Here is a 21,970-nt window from a genome sequence, read left to right as displayed (position 1 = left end):
TTGTATGGTGTATAGGAGGGTGCCAGTGTGGGTAGAGTACATTGTATTGTGTATAGGAGGGTGCCAGTGTGGGTAGAGTACATTGTATTGTGTATAGGAGGGTGCAAGTGTATTATATAGTCCTCAGTGTGGGTAGAATACATTGTATGGTGTATAGGAGGGTGCCAGTGTGGGTAGAGTACATTGTATTGTGTATAGGAGGGTGCCAGTGTGGGTAGAGTACATTGTATTGTGTATAGGAGGGTGCAAGTGTATTATATAGTCCTCAGTGTGGGTAGAATACATTGTATGGTGTATAGGAGGGTGCCAGTGTGGGTAGAGTACATTGTATTGTGTATAGGAGGGTGCCAGTGTATTATATAGTCCTCAGTGTGGGTAGAATACATTGTATGGTGTATAGGAGGGTGCAAGTGTGGGCAGAGTACATTGTATTGTGTATAGGAGGGTGCAAGTGTATTATATAGTCCTCAGTGTGGGTAGAATACATTGTATGGTGTATAGGAGGGTGCCAGTGTGGGTAGAGTACATTGTATTGTGTATAGGAGGGTGCAAGTGTATTATATAGTCCTCAGTGTGGGTAGAATACATTGTATGGTGTATAGGAGGGTGCCAGTGTGGGTAGAGTACATTGTATGGTGTATAGGAGGGTGCCAGTGTATTATATAGTCCTCAGTGTGGGTAGAATACATTGTATGGTGTATAGGAGGGTGCCAGTGTGGGTAGAGTACATTGTATTGTGTATAGGAGGGTGCAAGTGTATTATATAGTCCTCAGTGTGGGTAGAATACATTGTATGGTGTATAGGAGGGTGCCAGTGTATTATATAGTCCTCAGTGTGGGTAGAGCACATTGTATGGTGTATAGAAGGCTGCCAGTGTATTATATAGTCCTCAGTGTGGGTAGAATACATTGTATGGTGTACAGGAGGGTGCCAGTGTGGGTAGAGTACATTGTATTGTGTATAGGAGGGTGCAAGTGTGGGCAGAACAGACTGTATGGTTGGCAGTGTAGGTGCAGCCCGTGCCTTGTAGTGAGTTACAGGCCGATGTGAGGAATGAGAGGACGATGTTGGGTTCGGGCAGCCTTCCTCCTCCTCCTCTCCCCGAGTTAACCCCTCCTCTCCCAGCAGGGTGCCGGTACCCCGCGAGCCGTGGGCATGAGAAGGGGCGGAGGGACATATAGGCGAGGAGCACACGGCGCACCAGGGGGAGGAGTGTGTCTCCTTGATTGTGTAATTAAATAATAATAATAATAAAAAAAAAAAAGCGAAATCCTTAAGTGTGATTTGGAAAGCTGAAACAGTGCAGAGGGTGTAACCGGTGCGAGTTTGAGTGAGCGGAAGAGAGGGAGTGAGAGAGTGAGGAGAGGAGAAGAGAGGAGAGGAGGACGTTAGGAGTGCAGAGACATCCATCTCCGGAGCCCGCTCTGCTATGTACACCGCTCCCCGGTCACCAGCCTTATAGCCGGACCTCACCACGTCTCCCCATCTGCCCCATACAGCTCCGGACCACCATGAGGTGAACTCCCCCCCTTGGAGAAGTGTACAGAGGAGCCGAGCGAGACAAGCCATGATGTATTCTCCTATCTGCCTCACTCAGGTATACTGGACGTGTGTGTGTGACTATGTGTGTGTGTGACTATGTGTGTGTGTGTCAGGGCAGCGCCGGCCGGGGTCCCCGCAGGTGACAACTCCTACAACAAGTAGTCACCTCTAACTAAGTCTACGGACGGAAGACTTCCACTCTCCCACTGTCACCTTCCCCTGTATAGCGGCTGCATAGCCGTCCTCTGCACACCTATTGTCTTATACCGGGGGCCACCATCCCAGGGCACCTATGGCCTCCCCCCGTGTTCCTGCACATGGTAGCTACCCGCCCGGTGTGATCAGAGCGCCCGGGGAACGTTCCATGCTCCTGATGGGGGCCGCGACTGTCCGGGCTGCCCAACTTCTTCCACAGCGCTCACATGGACGACACAGGGACATAGCGACACAGGAAACTTTCCTCTCCTTATCACTGCCTGCTGCCTCCACTTCTCTCACAGGGAGCTGCTTTACCGTACGTTATCACTAGAAATATACAGTCGTGTGGGATGGAGAAGGAAAGATTCCAGGTGATACACATACAAGGACAGGGACCCCATGTTCAATACAGGGACCTATCCTCCAGTCCTTGGGTGTCCCTACAAATCACAGCAACCCCATGTCCTAACCTGACACTACTCAACACCAGGATCTATTATTATTCTTATTATTATTTAGTATTATTATTATTATCTTCATTCTTCTTATTATTATCATTAGTCTTCTTATTATTTTTAATTGTTGTTATTATTATTATTATTATCATCATCATTCTTCTTCTCTTTCTTCTTATTATGATAACCATCTTCTTTTTATTTATTATTATTATTATCATCATTATCATCATTCTTCTTCTTCCTCTTCTTTTTCTTCTCATGATTATTTTTATCATCATTCTTCTTCACCGTATTTATTATTATTATCATGACCATTTTTCTTCTTATTTTATTCCTCTTCTTCTTATTTTTATCATCATCAACATTCCACTTCTTCTTATATTATTATTATTATCACCATCATCATCATCATCCTTCTTCTTATTATTTATTATTACACAGGATTTATAGAGTGCACAATATAAAGGGAGTTAGGAGGGCCCTGCTCACAAGAGCTTACACTCTAATAGTCCTTATTATTCTTCCCATCCAGGATTTGTTATATAGAAATCCCATGCTTGTGCAAAGCTAAGTTTGGCTCTGTGTTTGGAGTATGATGAGCACATGCAATATACCAAAACAGAGCTTTAAAAATTACAATAATATTATAACAATGCAATCACTTTTCAACCTCAATATTATTTATTTTTAGAGGATGAAAAATAATATTGTTAAAAAAGGGAAATTATAACTAAAAATAAAGGGATGTAGCAGTCTCATGTATAGCCTTGTATACTGCTGTCAGAACATTAGTAATATGATCTTTTATATATACAGTATATATCTTTTTTGTAAAATAACATATGCATTGCATTATTCCCCTACAGTTTACTTTTTTATTTATTTATTATTGTTCATTTATTTACTTATTTTGTTCACACTAACTATTTTCGTTGAGCGTTTTTTTAACTTAAAGTTGTATCACCTGCATTCATAAAATTTTCCATGGAAATGATTCATAGTATATTGTAGGGCAAGTTTATTTTTAACAAAACCAAAATATTGCATATTACCCGCTTTTATATTTTATCCTGCATCAGGTTTACCCTTTTTTTTTATTTATTTAGATGACATTTAAAATGCACTTTGTGTAAGTTAAGTACATTTGTAAAAATTCTAGAGCTGATTGTTTAATTTGGATTTTGGTAAGGAGATGCCACAAGAAATATTATTCTAATTTTTGGTGCGTAAAGTAACATCACAGGTCGTAATAAAGAAATTTGGGAAGGCCGTTCTTAGCTTAGGAAAAAAATAATAATAACGCTAATAAATGAACCTTGTGTAATTCTTTGGATAGTATGCTTGTTTTTCTGTAATGTTTAGGAGTTTAGACGTATGCTAAAATTTTCAAATGAATTAGCATTTAAGTGATGTTACATATGTAAAACATCGCCACACAAATATACTGAGGCATTCGCAAACTGTAATTAAAGATGAAGACAACGATAAAGCTTTTCCAGTGATTGGATGCAGTCCTGTAGTTTTTTTTGGCTGACACTTTTTGTACTGTTTATATTTTGTTTGGCATGTGAGTTTGAGTGACTACATGTATTTTAGTCAGAAAGTGTTTCTGGTACTGGCATCTTCTGAAGTTATTTAGGGACAAATTGCACCTGTGCATGTATAGGTCAGCATTCCCATTCCCTATGCTTCCTATTTTTTATATGTTCCCTAGATATAAATTTATTTCAATTTGGTAATAAGACAATTGCATTCAATGCTCTAAATTGTTTTCTTAAATATCTTATTAATACAGAGCTGCCGTTCTTGTACACATATTTGGAATGTATGAGGTATATATAATGGGTATATATATATATATATATATATATATATATATATATATATATATATAGCATAAAAATCAATAAAAATTGACTTCTTCTAAAAATGTTTTTAAACATTTTTAATAATGTCATTTTTTGGGATATAATGATTGAGATTGTACTAACATCATGCACATAACTCATACATATATGTGTAAATATGCATATATATATGAGAGAGAGAGACAGCGAGCAATATAGCTTACTATCTCTGTATAAATATGTATATATAAACGTATAAATATGTATATATATATATATATATATATATATATATGAGTGTGTGTGTAAATGTGTGTGTGTGTGTGTATATGTATATATATATATATATATATATATATATATATATATATATATACATATATAATACATTTTATGGTCTTCCTTGCATGATGTTGCATTTATATAAAAGCGGATATTTATTTCCGAGTTATGAGTATGAGTATCAGTATGAGTATGACAAGGTGTGATATATGGCAGGTCTTGTGTTTATATATATATATATATATATATATATATATATATAATTTAGATTTTTAATTTTTTTTGCCTTTTATACATTTTCCCGGCAAAAATATCGTTTATAATTAAAATTACTTTTACAGTTATTTTTTATGGTTTAACTTATTATAGATTATTTTAATTAAGTTAAGTAGAGAATTAAGGTTTAATCCAAACATTACGTTTGCGTTCAGAATTTTATCCTGCTGTACTGTTTCATGTCATAATCTTAGCGTCCCCTTTGAAAGTTAAACTTGACCATGACCTTTTGAAAAGTAGGCTACTTTTGCATGTTTTGGTAGCCTTGTGGAAATGGAAAGTGCCAACATTTTTTAGGTGAGTGCATTTGTAAACATTTGCATAGATAGCTAAATCATATTTCGCATTGGTATCCAAAACTGATATCAATAATAAAAAACAATCTATATTTTTAATTATTATTATTATTATTAATAATATTATAATGCAATTTTTATATAGCGCCAACAGTTTATGAAACAGTTTTAGGAAAATCTAAAAGATCTGTACATATGCTACAACAGAAAATCAACATTTAGAAAAGAAAGTTGATATTGGCAAAAATATGTTTTTCCTAATATGGCGACACTTTCGTGATGTAGAGAGAAAGTGGAAGTATAGTCACAGACCTTTGCCATCAGCAAGTTTGACAGAAGTGCCTATAAACTTTCACTTTAGTTCTTCCATCTTAGATAAGTTTTACCAGATCCGTTTCTTTGGCAAGCAGTACTTCTGTGAAGGATTCATATTCCGAATAAATCCGCTAATGATGTACAACATAGGGTCATTTTTGAACTTGCTTAACCTTACAGGGTAAAATGCACTTGCTTTCCCAAATTCTATAGAAGACATCCAGGTAAGTATAACAACAGTTCAGTGCAAGCCTTTATTACGTTTCGGTAGCCACAAACCCAAACTTTTTACAAAAATAGATAACTATTTATTTGGAAATTCTCTTATTATGTATACAGTATAAAAACACATTTTCTATATATATATATATATATATATATATATATATATATATATATATATGTATATATATATATATATATATATATATATATATATATATATATATATATATGTGTATATATGTATGTGTGTGTATATATATATATATATATATATATATATATATATATATATACCGTATATTATATTATATATATAAATATACATAAATATATATATATATATATATATATATATATATATATATATATATATATATATATACATATATATATATATATATATATACATATATATATATATATATATCTCTTTTGAATCTATGGAATGTATCATTAAATGTTTTTTCCGAGTCTATTTTTCATTTCTCGGTACACAATTGGTGATTGACTGTAATATATATATATATATATATATATATATATATATATATATATATATATATATATATATATATATATATTTAACTTTTTATGCACCACAACACATTGCTGTCAGTGATGTTATTAGCTGTAGCTGTACAACCTTTGCTTTTATAGCTTTTCATGGATGTTGGTGTCTCACATCTTAAATTGGGACTGTAAAGGTTGAGTAAGAAAGTAGATCTGTTGATTACTTGGAATACTGTTCCCTTCCCATGGAAAGAACAGATTGTATTTGAACTCCTTGTCTGGCCTACTCCTGAGTACAGCAAAGATAGAGTGGCTTGGTTTTATGTAAAAATATTGATCAGTTGCATGATTTCCTCCGCATTCCTTTGATAATTGGTGTCATGTAATTTTGACGTGTTTGTTGCTTATGTATATTCATTCAAGAATTCAACAGGTTCGACTGCTACCCTGATACTCTTCTATTATCAGTCACAGCGTTTTGAACTTTATTGATTAGGCGACAGCTAATATTTGTCACGTTAAGAAAAAATCTTTTTGTATTGTGGTTATTCACTGTGACTAATATTATGGAATGAATACTCTTCCGCTGTACTTTTGCTGTCAGTAAAATGAGAGGCAAACATTTTGCCTTTTAAGTTCAGCTTCATACTTTCACAACAGATTCTTAATTTCAACAATGGCAAGTATGTTTGTTTTTTAGGGAGAGGTAACCATGAAAGAAACACCCTTTAATCCATTCACAAAAAATTTGCTTATTTACTTACTTGTTAGTAATACTTCTGTAGCTTAGGCATTTATGAAAGACTATGCAGGGATATTTCAACACAATAACTTAGTTTTACTTAACATAAACATTAAATAGAATTACAACATAGATTTTCATTGGATCTGATTTAATACAAGATGACTTTCCATTGAAAACAGGCCTTGGGTAAAATGACACCCACAGTGAATCAGCCCCATACTGTATTACATTATAGCTATGTCCATGTAGAGTCATGCTACATGTTTATTCTCTGTTTGAACTTTACTTAATAAAACACCTATGTGTTTTTACAGCCATAAAGCCTTTCTTGGCATTGCATGATGCCAATAGTGACATTGCAAATCATTTAAGCTTAGCAATATTATATTGTAGGAGTTTTTGATTAAAAATTAAAAACTGCATAGCTTGCACAAATCTCTGTTTGACCAGTGGTGCACTCATAATGTCACCATTCACAGGAGCATGGTGAATGTCATTTGCGTGCCAAGTTGCTGTTTTTCATTGTCTACGTGTGGTAAATTTTGAACGGATGCACAGTCTAAGGGGTGGCACAGATAGAGTTTGTGCACAATGCTCTTCTGGCACTGAAACATGGGGGAGAGTAGTGCTGCCTATATACACCGTATACTCTCATCGGACAGCTCTGCAAGATATTGTGTAAGTTAAAGGTAGAGGCCTAAAGAGATTAGGATAGAAAGTCCTCATGGCCCGAGCTGCCTTAGCAGCTACATTTTTTTACATGTAGTTTTGGTTAAATCTAGGCTGGCACTTTGATAGTTTCAGGTTTAGAATTAAATTAGCAAGAAGTCAAATAGTGTTAATAGGTTTCCTATCCCTACTGGAAGCCTTTCTACTCATAACAAGTACATCACTTTAATTCTGTCCCATAGGAACGAGAAGTAATATTATCTTACCAATTAGCTTGGGTTATTAGCAATAGAGAAACCTTGATTGTTTCTGGAGGTATTCTTTTTTTTGTTTATCTGTAGAAAGATAATAGTAAAATAGTGAAGTAAATAATTTGAAGAATTTAAATATATACCTATAAAAGTTAGTTGTATCCACACTTTTGCTTCCATAAGACCCATTTGGCTTGTTACACCATTGGAACGGTAATGCCTTAGTGCAAGATTGCCTGTCTGCTCAGATTAGAAAATGGATCAAGCTTAATAGCGCATGCTCCTTGTACCATTAGCAGACACTTGCTGAGAGCATGCTCTGAAAGCGGGAATTGAGTGGTATTGCACAGAGCTTGTAGCTCTGCTTTGTTTCCCTGTGCCACCAAGAGGAGAAATGAACTGTGGCATCTGCTGCTGTCTCCTGAACATCTCTGCATCCTGTTTTTTTAACTGTGTAGTGTTCTTTGTGGATGAAAAAACGATACAAGCATGCAATAATGGTACTTCATGGTGTCAGCAAAATGAGCAGGCTGGATAGAAAGATCTATACGCTAGGCTGGGTCTAGTGCTGGGTCACTTTTAAAGTATATTCTGCTTCAAAGACATTAGTACTTTGAACATCAATATATTTTTATTTCAGTCTAACTTGCAACTGTGTATATATATATATATATATATATATATATATATATATATATATATATATATATAGTTCAATTCAAAAAACTGTCACAGTTTTTTTTTGTTTTATTACATAAAAATCCAATTGGCATTCTTTAACCATATTTATATCTCTCCCTGTAGGATGAGTTCCATCCATTTATTGAGGCTCTTCTTCCACATGTCCGTGCAATCGCCTATACATGGTTCAACCTCCAAGCCCGTAAGCGCAAGTACTTCAAAAAACACGAAAAGCGAATGTCGAAAGATGAGGAGAGGGCAGTCAAGGATGAGCTTTTGAGCGAAAAGCCAGAAATCAAGCAGAAATGGGCGTCCAGGCTGCTAGCCAAGCTACGCAAAGACATCCGCCAGGAGTACCGGGAGGATTTTGTGCTCACCGTGACTGGGAAGAAGCACCCCTGCTGTGTACTATCAAACCCAGACCAGAAAGGCAAGATCCGGAGGATCGATTGCCTGCGACAGGCCGACAAAGTCTGGCGTCTGGATCTGGTCATGGTCATCCTTTTTAAAGGTATCCCCCTGGAAAGTACGGACGGGGAACGGCTCGTCAAATCACCACACTGCACAAACCCAGCACTTTGCGTCCAGCCACATCATATAACTGTATCGGTCAAGGAGCTTGATTTGTTCTTGGCGTATTATGTACAGGACCAAGGTAAGGATCAATAGTAATGTTGGCTTGCCAACTGTAATTATTTAAAACGTTTTTCTGCACACACAACTTGTTTACAGAAATAGTTTGATTGTTTTTAAAAATATAGGTCCATATAAATGTATAGCGTGTCAATAGATTGACACCTGAGTTGAAGCTTCAGCTTTCAAGCATGGGCCAAATATATGCTTTGAAATATTGTGCCTGTGTGTGTTAGCATTGAGAGGGGGGATGCGTCCTAGAAAAAAAGGTTGCGTTATTAAATTCAGCATTCTTATATGATTGGCTAATGGTGTCCTATTTTAGCATTGTATTTTTTTTCTGCCTGTAATGTTGGACCTTGCACTTGTGTGTGCCTTTAAACACTTCTACTCTTCTAGTAAAGTTTGCTAGTCTGGTAGCGTATTCTATGTTTGCAATGTGGCTTGCTATATTAAGAAACGATTGTAACAATCAGATTTTATAAGGATTCACTTATGCAGGAAATATGTATATGGTTTACATGTGCTTGTAGGCAGCTAGGTAGCGGATTTTGCAGGATTCCGGCTTGTTATTTTAAATGACAAAAGTGAAGTTCCATCTTTGATAAAGAGTGCATGTTATTTCAAAATTTAAAGTCCATATATATATATATATATATATATATATATATATATATATATATATATATATATATATATATATACTTAATCAATATTTTAAAAAGGGGGAGCAGTTTAGAGGCAAATTGCGTTACCCTTAAATTGTTGGTTTTGCTTATATTTGCAAAATTCCATTACAGCTACTCATTTTCTTTTTCTTATATGTTTTATTATCTTGTTTTTTTTTTGCAATGCATGAACTTCATGGTTCAGCTTTTGACACTTGGTTTTGATTGTGTTACAACACCTTTATAACCTAGACAGCTTTCACTTACTGTAGTCACTCAGTATGCCCCACAGTTATTATTCACACCTAAATGAATGTTCTTATTAGTGCCTTAATGAGCTGTTTAAAGCATTCTTCCTAACGATTTGACAAATGACTATATGTGTTGAGCCTTTGCACATATTTTCTAGTGTAATATTTGAATATGGAGCTTTCATTCGCTTGATTATTTAGTTAGCCGCGTGCTTGTGCTGTATAAGAACTGAAGTGGAAAGAACAAAGTTTCGTAAGTTGAAGTCCCCTCTTGCCTTTGTTACTTGTAATATGAGCACAGAGCAGTGAGGTAGAAGAGCCTCAAATAACCTGGATGATTCCTACACTTGGTTTAATTCACTTTGTTTTTCTTAACTGCTAGCAGGTAGCTGTGGTACTTTGTGCTTTGTTGTACTTTAGCTTTTTTTTCTTTCCTGTGGGGTGAGTGAATAGGAGCTTTTGTAATGAGTAGTGTCTGAAAGACAAACTTCACATTGGATATACAGGCCTGTAACTATACAAGCCATAAGGTTTGGAGGTATAAAGGGCTTTAACATTCAGAATAATTGGTTGGTGCCTCTGAGAGATTTTGCTTATCTAAGCCTGAGTTTGTGCCAGTTTTCCAGTGTTATATATCAGGAAAAATGCAGTTAACACGTTTTTTGTTTTTTCTAAAAAATATCAGCAGAGCTTCCACCATAATGGTAGTGACATATGGCAAGCCACAATTCAGGCAACAAAAATATGTTTGGCTAACTTAAGAAGCTGTGTGAAACCTTACTGACTTTTTCTTAAAAGTCAGCACAGGGAACCATTATGATACAATCTTTGAATTTCTCTGTGGTTAAATTACACCACTTTCCTCCAGTTGGTCACGACAGGAAAGTAGATCCTAGTGGGTTTACCACCTTCCCTTAATATTCATTCACCAAATATTTCTTCATGGCATTTTTATAAGAACATTGCCATTGATGTGTGTAGATAAATAAAGACCGTGAGTATCTGAACTGCTTTTCACTTACGAAGACAGTGGTCAAGCTTGGCTTGTGCTCCTTAGTTTATGTCCATTTTTCTTCTCTTTTTTTTTTTCTTTCAGTATTGAACACATTCACACACACTTTAACAGCACTGAGCAAAAGTTGAAACAGAATTTTTAGTTCTGATTGAATATTTTATAAGTCTGAGTGACTTAAGTTGCTGTAAACTGTCAAGAATAGAAAAAAAGTATAAATGATAGTAAAAAAAAGCATTAACTTATAGGAAAAAGAGTATTAAATTAACAGCGTTTTCAGCTTCTTCATATTCAACCAACCCCAATTATGTTGTACAAAGCTGAAGATATTTCTAATTATTTACAAGTGTAGGATCCAATGAGTTAAATAATATGACAGATTAGGAATTTGTACAGCGCTCCCAAAAAAAATATAATATTCTGGGACAAATTGAAATGAGTTACATAAGGGTCATATACGTTTTAAAGCATAAAAAAATAAATGCTTGTACTTAAAGCTAGTGGGATGATTTACCTGATTTTGTAGTGAAACTTATTGTTTATTCCCATTCCCATTTAAATACCTTAAGAATATGTTGTCAGTTTCAGAAACTCACAGTATGATACGTGAGGTTGTATTGTTTTTTTTATGACGTAAATATATTTAGTTTGCAGGCTCTTGCATATGTGTGTTATAAAATTGTGGTAATATATACTGTAATACTATAATTCATTGGCTAATGGCTGATATTCCTAAAAATGTAATGTCACTTTCTTATAAAACAGTTTGTTTAAATCCATAAATTCAGACAACGTGGTTGAATCAACGAGTGCGCGTGTGTGTTTTTTTTAGATGGCATGCAGAGGAAGGATAGCTTGAATGCCAGTGTTGGTTGGCAGTGGCATTAGGATTGGCATGAGCCCCTCTTTGTTTAGCTCAGAAGGCCTGTGATTCGTTGGTTGGCATCCGCAATGCAGTACAGAGCAATGCTTCAATATATTGACAATTTCCAGAAATAGAAAAGTCAATAATCTGTGTTCTTTAATGATCATCAGATGATTTTTAATGCTCAGCAAATCGGATGTTATAAACTTTGGTTTTACAGTTTGTCCATCCAATTCTTAAGATTCTTCGCTCCATAGACTTTTACCGCAAGAAGTATCTTTTTATGGTGTACATTGACAGATTATATTTCGATCACCAAATTCAGCATGTTTAGAGTTAAGCATTAATGCCAGTGTGTGCTGAGATTTTTCATGGAAGAAGTTAAGAAACTTTCTACTGATATAAAATCCAGACCGCTTTTCTTGCATGTACACAATTATCAACCGTATAGAAAAAATGCTTAGCACTATCTAGATATAATTCAGCATATAATCACTGGAAGAAGCAGGCAGTACAATTTTAGTATTTATTTTTTATCTGGAGATTTTCCTCCAGTTTTTCCCTTAATATATTTATTCACTGCTGTTTTTTCTCCTTCTGCTGTAGACTGTTTCATCAAGATCCGCCATTTTGTTTGTCAAGTGCCAAGAGTACAAAAAAAGACAGAGAATCTGCATGATGCCAATAATGGTTGCCACTGGCACCGAGGTTGGCATCAGCCCCTCTTTGTCTAGCTTCTGAATGCCTTTGATTCGTTGGTTGGCATCCGCATTGCAGTGGGCAAATTGTAAAGTTTTTGACAATCACAGAATGAAAGCTGCTTTACGTGCTTGTTTCAGGGAGAATCACTGCCTTGAATGCCTCTTTGTCTCTGTAGATGTATGTGTGTCTAATATGCATGTACTTGTGTGCCTGTTTTTTGTGCATATATACATGCACACATACATTACAATGTGCATGTGTGTGCACAAGTGTGTGTTTGCGCATTAATATTTTTTTATGTGTCTTAAATATTGATATTTTACACCGATTGTTAGCTAGAAGAACATATAGCACTTAACCATATTACACTGAAAGCCAAAAATTTGTTATCAGATAATGAAAAAAAGCCTTTGGTCCTGTATGTTTTGGTCCCTCCCACAGAAAAAAAACAGCAAGGTCAGAGAGATGTCTTCATATAAGTGTGCAGAGGAAAATCTGAATATAGCTGTTCCATTACACATGATATTTTGTAATAGAAAGTTTTCGCCAATTTTGTAGAATCTATGCTTATGGTTCTTTCCTTATGTTTATGTTGACTTTTTGATTTGGTATTTTTGTTAGGTATTAGAATGTGGCAAAGTGTAGATCTCATTTGGTAATATTTTTCATACGTTTTCTTTGGTTTTAGTTTTATACATTTTTTTATTTTTATTTTTTACTTAAATTTTGCACTGTAGTTATGTAAAACTGCAGGTAGTAGTTTGTTCATGTTAGGACTGACAAATGTTATAAAGACACCATAACGATTGTATGGCTTCCAGGGGGACTGAAGAACTAATAGGGTGATCTACATAATATCTCAGACAGCTAAAAATTGAATAAGGTCAATTAATTGGTTTAGATATGTGGATAAAAGACTCTTGTGTTTCCTCATTAATATTGAGGTGAGGGAAGATCTCATTTCATGCATGTAATATGGGGGATAACAGTTAAGGTGGCACATCTTGCACGTAAAATTGTTACCCAATAGCAGACTTGCTTTTTAAGTCTTTATGAGTCTAAAATATTTAAATACTGTAGGCATTTCTTCATTTTACTCATTGATAGAATGGCAGGATTGATTGACATTTACATTACATTTGGAGATATTATTCAGCTAGATCTATATGACAGAGTTGGTTGTATGTACAGAGTTGGCATTGGTAAACATATGAAAAAAGACGGGGAGAGGCCTGTGAAATATTTTTCTTACTAAACAAATAGGAATTATATGTTTAGTTTACTGGAAATGACTTGAGCATCATAAAATGTTTTAGCTGAAATGATTTGTAACACTAAAGTAGTAGAGAGAAAAAAAAAGATAAAGTTTATTGCTCTATATTTTTTTGTATCATTTATAGCTGACAAGAATCCCCAGGTTCTGCTTTATTGTTTGGAAGAAGGAAACAAACAAATAATTCAGTTGGTTTTTCCTTTGCTTATCTTCTTTATCTCATGTGTGTATTTTGCAGCATGTTAGATCTGAAAGGAACATTATGTGTAGTCAAACAACACTACACAGGGTCCAGATGGTGACAGTAGGTGAGGATCTCAGCTCTCAGGAGGGATTTGTGAGAAGGGACAGACGGGGACACATGTTGTGAAGAGGGACATGCCTGGGATGCATCCCACATAGACTCTAAAGTATTTCTTAAAAGCATCAAATGTATACTGTTGTGTAAATGGTTAAAATGGGAAACACTTTTGTGCCAATTAGTGCTTAATAACAAAGCTGTAAATGTAGCCTCAACCAGTCAATCTGCACAAGAGATGTTTAGTCAGCCAAAGCTTTGAGGTAAAAGGGAAGCATAGGCATTGAGTATGAATGTATGAATAATGCTGGATCAATAAATCAGTACAGCAAGCCTAAAGCAAGGTCTAAAATAATGAAATGCTGGCACTGAATAGTAGGGGAGCTTGGAGTATGTGAGATTTTTTTTTTTTTTTTTTAGATGCTTGTGGAGCCTCCTCTGTTCAATCGCTATGCTCCCAGGGCCATGTGGCAGACTGAGTGGCAACTGTGAGACACACAGGGCCCAGCTGTCAATTGCGGTAGCCTGGCACCCGTTTCTTGCTAGGGAATAGAAAGCTATTAGCTGCCTACATTTTGGGGCTTCCAGTTCCCATCCCTGTAGAAAAAAAAAGGTGGCAGCTTGAATCACAAGGGAAAAGCAGACAATATTACGCCCAATTTTATGACTCAAGTTTTTTTTCTCTTCTGCATTGGAAATTTAGCAAGGCACGGCACAGTCGTTAGTTAAAGCTTTAGTTAGATCACTGCGTAGGTAATACATTCCTACATATACTCTATAAATAAGAGAAATGCAGGATGCCAAAAATAATTTCAGGCCTGTTTGATTGTTCTTATAAAGAGTTCATTTGTCATGGTGACTAATAAAAAACATATGTAAAGATTTAAAATATAATAATATAATAATATATATATATATATATATATATATATATATATATATATATATATATATATAGATAGATAGATAGATAGATAGATAGATAGATAGATATGTATAGAGATATGTATCTATAGATATCTGTATCTATCTATATATATATAGATCTCTATCTATCTATCTATCTATCTATCTATCTATCTATCTATCTATCTATCCACACACACACACACACACACACACAGTATATACATATCAACAATTTCTGTACAATGAGGTACTTAGTTTTACTTACAGGCTACAGTATTGGAAACATTTTAACAAGACACATGTTTTTATTTTTTTATTTGCTAAGGCAGAACATTGGAAATTCACACTTGTGTTTGCATTTTTCAATCAATTCTAACAGTGCCATATGTAATACAAATAGACCTCAAGTATTACTTAAAATATTAATTGAATATAATAATTTCAACAAATGAAATGAATAAACATCCTTGTTATGCTGCGCTTTTAATTGAAAGTCACAGTAGTGAAAAAAAAAATAAATGGTTTTCAATAACCCTCCTCTTTGATTTTGGGCTATCCTGGTCTGTATGCTAATTCCATTGGTCACACATTAAGGTATAAACATTTTGTTTTACTGACTGTAGAACTAAATGAAATATCTTGTTTATTTTTTTTATTTTTTTAACCGCCATTATATGGAAGGTAGGAAATAAGCTTCTTGTGTTTCACCTGAAAATTGATATTATCTGTCCAGCATTATAGAGATGAACCAAAAGTGACATGCTTAGAGCTGAATGTTGCTTCTAAATTAAAAATAAAAATCTTATTTTAAAGAGTCCATGACACGCTGTAGACTTTTTCTTGGCTCAGACAGAATCAGTAGCTTTGAGGATCCATTTAAGCAAGCGGAAGGCAGGTTGTATAGTGTGCAGGTAGTACCTTTTGCGAAAGAGTCAACATGACCTTCACACTGATAGAACAGATGTAGTAGGAATTTTACAATTTATTATTGTCCATCTTTGTCTATTATTGTTATTGGAAAATACGCCGTTAAATGTTCATGTAATTGTTATAAATATATATTATTGTTTGCTAAGGAATGAAGGTTTAGCAGTAGATACACTGAGGCCCCGTACACACGTCCGAGGAACTCGACGTGCCAAACACATCGAGTTCCTTACTGTAAAATAGGAGAATCTGTCATTTTTAGCACTACTAGAGTGTCTAGTGAACTTCAATAACATTTGAAAGTTGTCCCCTTCCCTCATTGCCTGCCTGGTGGTGGCCCTGCTGTCCCAGACACCTCATAATTATATATAATAGAACAATGAAGGCTCCCAGGAGCAAAGCAGTTGTTGGGGGAATCATAAGTTGCAGCCTACCACATACTATTTAACTGAGAAAGAAAAAAAAAGGGTCCTTCTTTTTCGACTTGTAGGTGTTCTCGATGTTTTCATCAATTGAGCAAGTTTTAAACAATGGTTACTTTAGGAAAGAAATTTTTGAAACTTCCCATGGCTCTGGGAAAGGGGAAGATGTGTTCGTATTCTATGCATACATTGTGTTTGTGGAAACCGAGCATTTTACATGCTATTTTGAGGCACTTTGAATTCTTGTGATGATGACTCATCTGTACATTGTTAAATAAATCCATAAATCCTTGTAGCTCCTTAGAGAAATTAGGCTAGTAAGTAAAAAATAAAAAAATGCACTTTACATATGCACTAAGACCCATCAAATTTTAGGATTATCATAAACCTATTCTCCAGTAAGCTTAGATTCTTTATCTAAGTTTATGGAACATATGTGACCTGTACAAAAATACCTTTTAAGCAATTTTGCCATAAATTGGCCATACATGTAAAGATTGTATAGCTCCCCCATCTATGATAAAAAGCCTGGATGGCAGAACTCTGGCTGCAAGCTCTTGTATTCTGACAGCCGACACCTGCAGAACAGTGAATGCAGAAAATGAACTCCAGTCGCTGTTTAGCTGACTTTTTTCCACCCAGCTCTTTCGATTTCTCAGTCGAAGTATGTCAGGCTGGGGGTATTGGCAAGGCCATACACGGCTCAATTTACCATGCAGTAACGTGTCCCTCAAGATAAACAACATCGATGCACATATCTACAATTTCCTACAAACCTTTTAAACTCATTCAATAGATTTTTTCAGACCGGAAATGTTACTTTTTAAACCATCTGTTATATTTATAATTATAAACACACAATTTCCTACACAAATCAGCCTTTCAATAGGCCTCTATTATGGTACAGCATATCAATCTGTATGTATTTTTTATGATCTGGTTTTCATATTTTTCTGTAGTAGCTCCTAAAAGGGTTAACCAGTTTTGGATTACACGAGCAGAGCCATTTGAAGACAGAAGCAGTACTCCAGAATAAACAACCCGGCCCATTGAAATTCTACATTCATCTTCAACTTTGGTTTGTGGTTGAACCTCAAAAACACCAAATTAATTGTTTCCAGCAGTAATTTTCAATCCACTGTTTGTAGGTGCCTTTTTAGTCAGCTCTAAAAGGATTTCAAGGAAAAAAAAGGAAACAAAAGGGAATGCTTGGAGTTGAGGACAGCCTTGTGTATTTTGACATTTATTCCGTCTCTGGGCAGATTGCTGCAAATTTGTTCTGCCATAGTAAAGAAAAAACTCTTGTTTTATGAGTTTTGCCTTCGCTCCTAGCCTTAAATGTCAGGAACCCCTGCTGAGTGATGCAGTGTTAGGTTTAATTGACCAGAGCTGATTTGTTAAAACAATTCATTTACAAGGGCAGTAACCGGACTGCCCAGGCCAATTTGCTACCTGAATCCCCTGACCTCTATAGATGTCTGGGTCAGGGAACGCCTGGCAGCCATTTGAACTCTCCTTTTGTTTGCTGGTGTCACTGTTTTCCCTCTGAATCTTTTGTGGTTACAGCTGACAAGTAGGCCTCAGCCATGGCTTTACACACCAGTGGCTCTCAAGCAATCCCTCGGGAGGGGCCCCGTCTTCTGTTTGATGTGGTCTGACTCTACTTGTTACTTTTGTTTGCTGACAGTAATAGGGACAAATTGGCACAAGAGGTGTCAAGAGGATTTCCAGCTTCTTAGGAGGAGACTTCATTTCACCTCTTTGGCTCTCTGCCTTTTCCGTGACCCGGTCATAAATCTCTTTAGTGCCACAAAGTTTAGAGTTCTGTAGCTTTAAAAAAAAGAAGACCTGTTGTTTCAGTGTTAATAAATTAAAAACAAATTATAATTACAGTGTGAAAAATGCCAAGAAGTATGTTAATGAAGTGAAAGGGATAACACCTGTAATTTTGCTAATGTGAGAAGTAATTGCATAATGCACTCTCCATATGTACGTTAAGTACATGGTTTCAAAATAAAATTGTTGCATTGAGCCTTAATTGATACTATATGATAAATAATATAAACTAATTATCATAAATATTAATCATTTATTAGTTAATGAAAATATATAAAAGTTTGGTTTGAAAGGTAAACCTTTGTATTGGCCGTTGTAATCTACTGAAGTCTAGATGTTTTGTTTTTTTTCCCTTTGTGAAGAATTGCAAACAAAAAGATACATATAAATTTTCCTCGTACGATGCCAGATTGTACGATCTTTGTTTAGTCAGTACAGTTGTCGTTCGAAAATACAATACAAATAGATTACAACACATGACATCACTTCCGATTTTTTTTTTTCTGTCGTACGAGAATTTTCGTTAATTTAATAACCTATTCAATTTCTACTTGCGACTATTAAGCAAAACAAATCATACGATCTGTCGTACGATATTCGGATCGTGTGTATGAGGAATTACAATACAATTCAATACATGAGGAATTAGATGGCCCTGCTCATTTTTATGCACGTTGATATCAGTTTTCTTGCGCGTCAGTTATGTGCCCTATTCACACCAATGTTGATGTCACCTCAGTTTTTTTTTCCCCAGGCAGAAAACTGCATACATGTTGTGGCATGAGCAGGGCACCTTGAGAACAATTGTTTTTTTTTGTGCCCTTGCAGAACACGTGCAGACAAACTGACGTCTCTGCACCATGGTGTGAACGAGGCCTAATACAGGAGGAATCAGAGGGCCCTGTTAGTTAGAGCTTACAATCTAGGTTTTTAAATCTTTTGCGCTGATAAGTAATCCTTGTATGGGCAACTGCCAACTTTTAAAGTTGCAGACAGTTTGTATGAAAGGTGTGGCTGTGTTTAAATATATTGGATGTTCTCATCGATTGTCTCCCCGCTAATATACTTATGTATGTTGCTGAAAATTTGAACACCGAACCCTGGATGCAGAAATATTAAAAAGCAGTGTTGGGAATATGTTTCACTACTTTGTTGCTTACCTCTATGGGGTAACATGCACACAGTGCTGTAACACATTTACAAATGTGCTTGTATGCTATCAATATATGTGACTTAAATTCCACTTATCTCCCAAGCCATACCTACAGATATGCCTTATAAACTGTTGCTAGTTTATTGTTTATAGTATTGTACTATTCATGGCAACTGAATTTGTAAGATGAGTGTAAACCAGGTTGTATTTTAGTATTTATTGGGGTTGATTTACTAAAACTTGGGAGTGCAAAACCTGTTGTAGCTGTGCACAGCAGCCAGTCAGCTTCTAATTTTTGCTTTGACCAAAAAAAAAAAAACTGGAAGCTGCACTTGATTTTGCACTCTCCAATTTTAGTAAATCTACCCCAATAAATTCTTACCGTTATGACAGTTTATACAGAACAACTCAATTCTCTCAGGCCTCGTACACACGACCGAGAAACTCGACGGGCGAAACATTCGTTTTGCTTGTCGAGTTCCTTGTGAAGCCGTCGAGAAACTTGACAAGCCAATTTTCCCCATTCCCGTCAAGGAAATATAGAACATGCTCTCTTTTTGGCTCGTCAAGTTTCTCAACAGTTTCCTCGACGAAAATGTACACACGACCGCAAAAAAATATCTCCCAGCAAGTTTCTTGCTGTTTTTTGCCGAGAAACTCGGTCGTGTGTACGAGGCCTCAAAGCTCTTGCAAATGGCTGGATCAGAATTCAACAGCATTATAAAAATATCGCTTTTAGTAACGATATTGTTACTTTTATAAAGCTTGAGCATATTTTACAATACAGCAACAGGTATAGCCCATCTCTTGTGCTTCGGGTGGCTTTTTTTTAAAACTTTTTTTTTTTAGATACTATATCCATAAATTCCTCTCTGAAGAAGAATATCCCAGGTAAGGCACTACAAGGTTGTTATTATACCTGACTGTTATTGATATTTTATTTCAGAAACTGGATTTATCTACTGGTTATTTTTTATGGAGCAGCCATGTGCTACAGAATTTCTAGCACACCTGGAAAGCAGCAAAACCATTAATTCATCAGAGGTCATTGTACTCTATATGTCTGCATAAAATAAGCTTACTGTATGGAAGAGTTGGTTGCAAGCTTCATTGATTTCCACACATTTGCAAGCGTTTAGGGCAGCGGGAAAGAATTCAATGTAATTACTGCCATGAACTAAAATTGTTGCTGAAATCCTCCATATGAGGACAGGAAAGAAAGAAAATAATCTATACAGAGGCCTGTGCGGGCTTGGAAGACATTTTTCAGCACTCCATATATAAGCAGAAAGCGCTAGTTCCTCAATTGCTGTCTTCAAAAAATTAGCATAATCTTAAAATGGTACACATATGTTTGTATTAAATATTTGTATAAGTGCTGTAATTCTAACTGTCTAACTTGGCTGCTCTTATATTACTTCAAGTGCTGTATTTTCAGACCAACCAAAATATTTTGCTCAATGATTTATGTATATCGCACAACATTTTCTGTTCTATTTACAGAGACCAAATAGGGAGTAAAAGCGGCTTATATTAATATGAGGATCACTGGTCTTTTAGGGATTAAAATGACTTGTTATGCTGCATTAATCCTTTTTTGGTACATTTGAAATGACTTCTTAGCGCTAACAAACACATCATTAGGTCCTAGAATTAATCTACTTTTTACCCCCAGACATGCTCCTAATTTAACACATGTGGCAAAAAAAAAAAAAAAAATCATACCGCAGATTTGAGATCAAGATCGCAGTGGGAGATGCTAAGTAAAACGGTCAATTGGATTTCAAGGCATTATGAGCAAAGGAATAATAATAAAAACACAAGAGAATCTGGAATGGCAGAAAGCTCCAGATAGCACGTTTCAACACATCTGGTGACTATTTGTTCAAATCAGGTAATAAAGGATAGCAGCATTTAGCAACCTTCAAATACTTGCTGGGCTAGGAATTAAGTTGTCAAAATATCAACCTTGTAATGATTACAAGTATTAAGTAAAACCTTGTCATGCATTATGGCCATTTCAAATTGCTGTTCCCTGTAGGAGAATAAATGAGGGATTTTTTCCTGCATAGCTTAACTCCTTGGTTCTTCTCTGCAAAGATATGATGAAAAATCATTCATTTATTAGTTCACCTGTAACAGAATGATGGGAGAAACAGTATAAAAATTGGAATTATTTAGGGAAGATATACATTGGTTGACAATAACAGAATAGGAATGTAGATAAGAATATGGTAGCGTTATGCCGCGTACACACGATCAGTCCATCCGATGAGAACGGACCGATGGACCGTTTTCATCAGTTAACCGATGAAGCTGACTGATGGTCCGTTGCGCCTACACACCATTGGTTAAAAAAACGATTGTGTCAGAACGCGGTGAAGTAAAACACGACGTGCTGAAAAAACTGAAGCTCAATGCTTCCAAGCATGCGTCGACTTCATTCTGAGCATGCGTGGATTTTTAACCGATGGTTGTGCCTACTAACGATCGTTTTTTTCCCATCGGTTAGGAATCCATTGGTTAAATTCAAAGCAAGTTGGCTTTTTTTTTTAACCGATGGTTAAATAACCTATGGGGCCCACACACGATCGGTTTTGACCGATGTAAACGGTCCATCAGACCGTTGTCCTCTGGTTAACCTATCGTGTGTACGAGGCCTAAGAGGCCAGTAGATTAGTGCAGTGCTAATGGGTTAAATCATTTTTTTTCTTTTATTTTACTT

General features: G+C 35.6%; 1 protein-coding gene across 6 annotated transcripts in view; it reads left to right on the top strand.

Annotated features, from left to right (window-relative positions):
• The window catches only part of NFIB (nuclear factor I B), a 288,819-nt gene that overhangs the window by 34,564 nt on the left and 232,285 nt on the right, over window positions 1–21,970 (top strand). Inside the window, exons 2-3 of one of the 6 annotated variants that reach the window (XM_040358473.1) lie at window positions 1,501–1,598; window positions 8,420–8,951. In XM_040358473.1, the coding sequence (XP_040214407.1) occupies window positions 1,569–1,598; window positions 8,420–8,951 (562 nt within the window). In that variant the 5' untranslated portion in view covers window positions 1,501–1,568. Of the gene's footprint in view, window positions 1–1,196; window positions 1,599–7,996; window positions 8,116–8,419; window positions 8,952–21,970 lie in introns of those variants that run through there. The other 5 variants (XM_040358488.1, XM_040358481.1, XM_040358484.1 and 2 more) reach the window with 5 other exon arrangements.

Source organism: Rana temporaria, chromosome 1 (genome assembly GCF_905171775.1).
Source record: "Rana temporaria chromosome 1, aRanTem1.1, whole genome shotgun sequence".
Lineage (NCBI taxonomy): Eukaryota > Metazoa > Chordata > Amphibia > Anura > Ranidae > Rana > Rana temporaria.
This window is presented reverse-complemented; position numbering and strand designations above follow the sequence as displayed.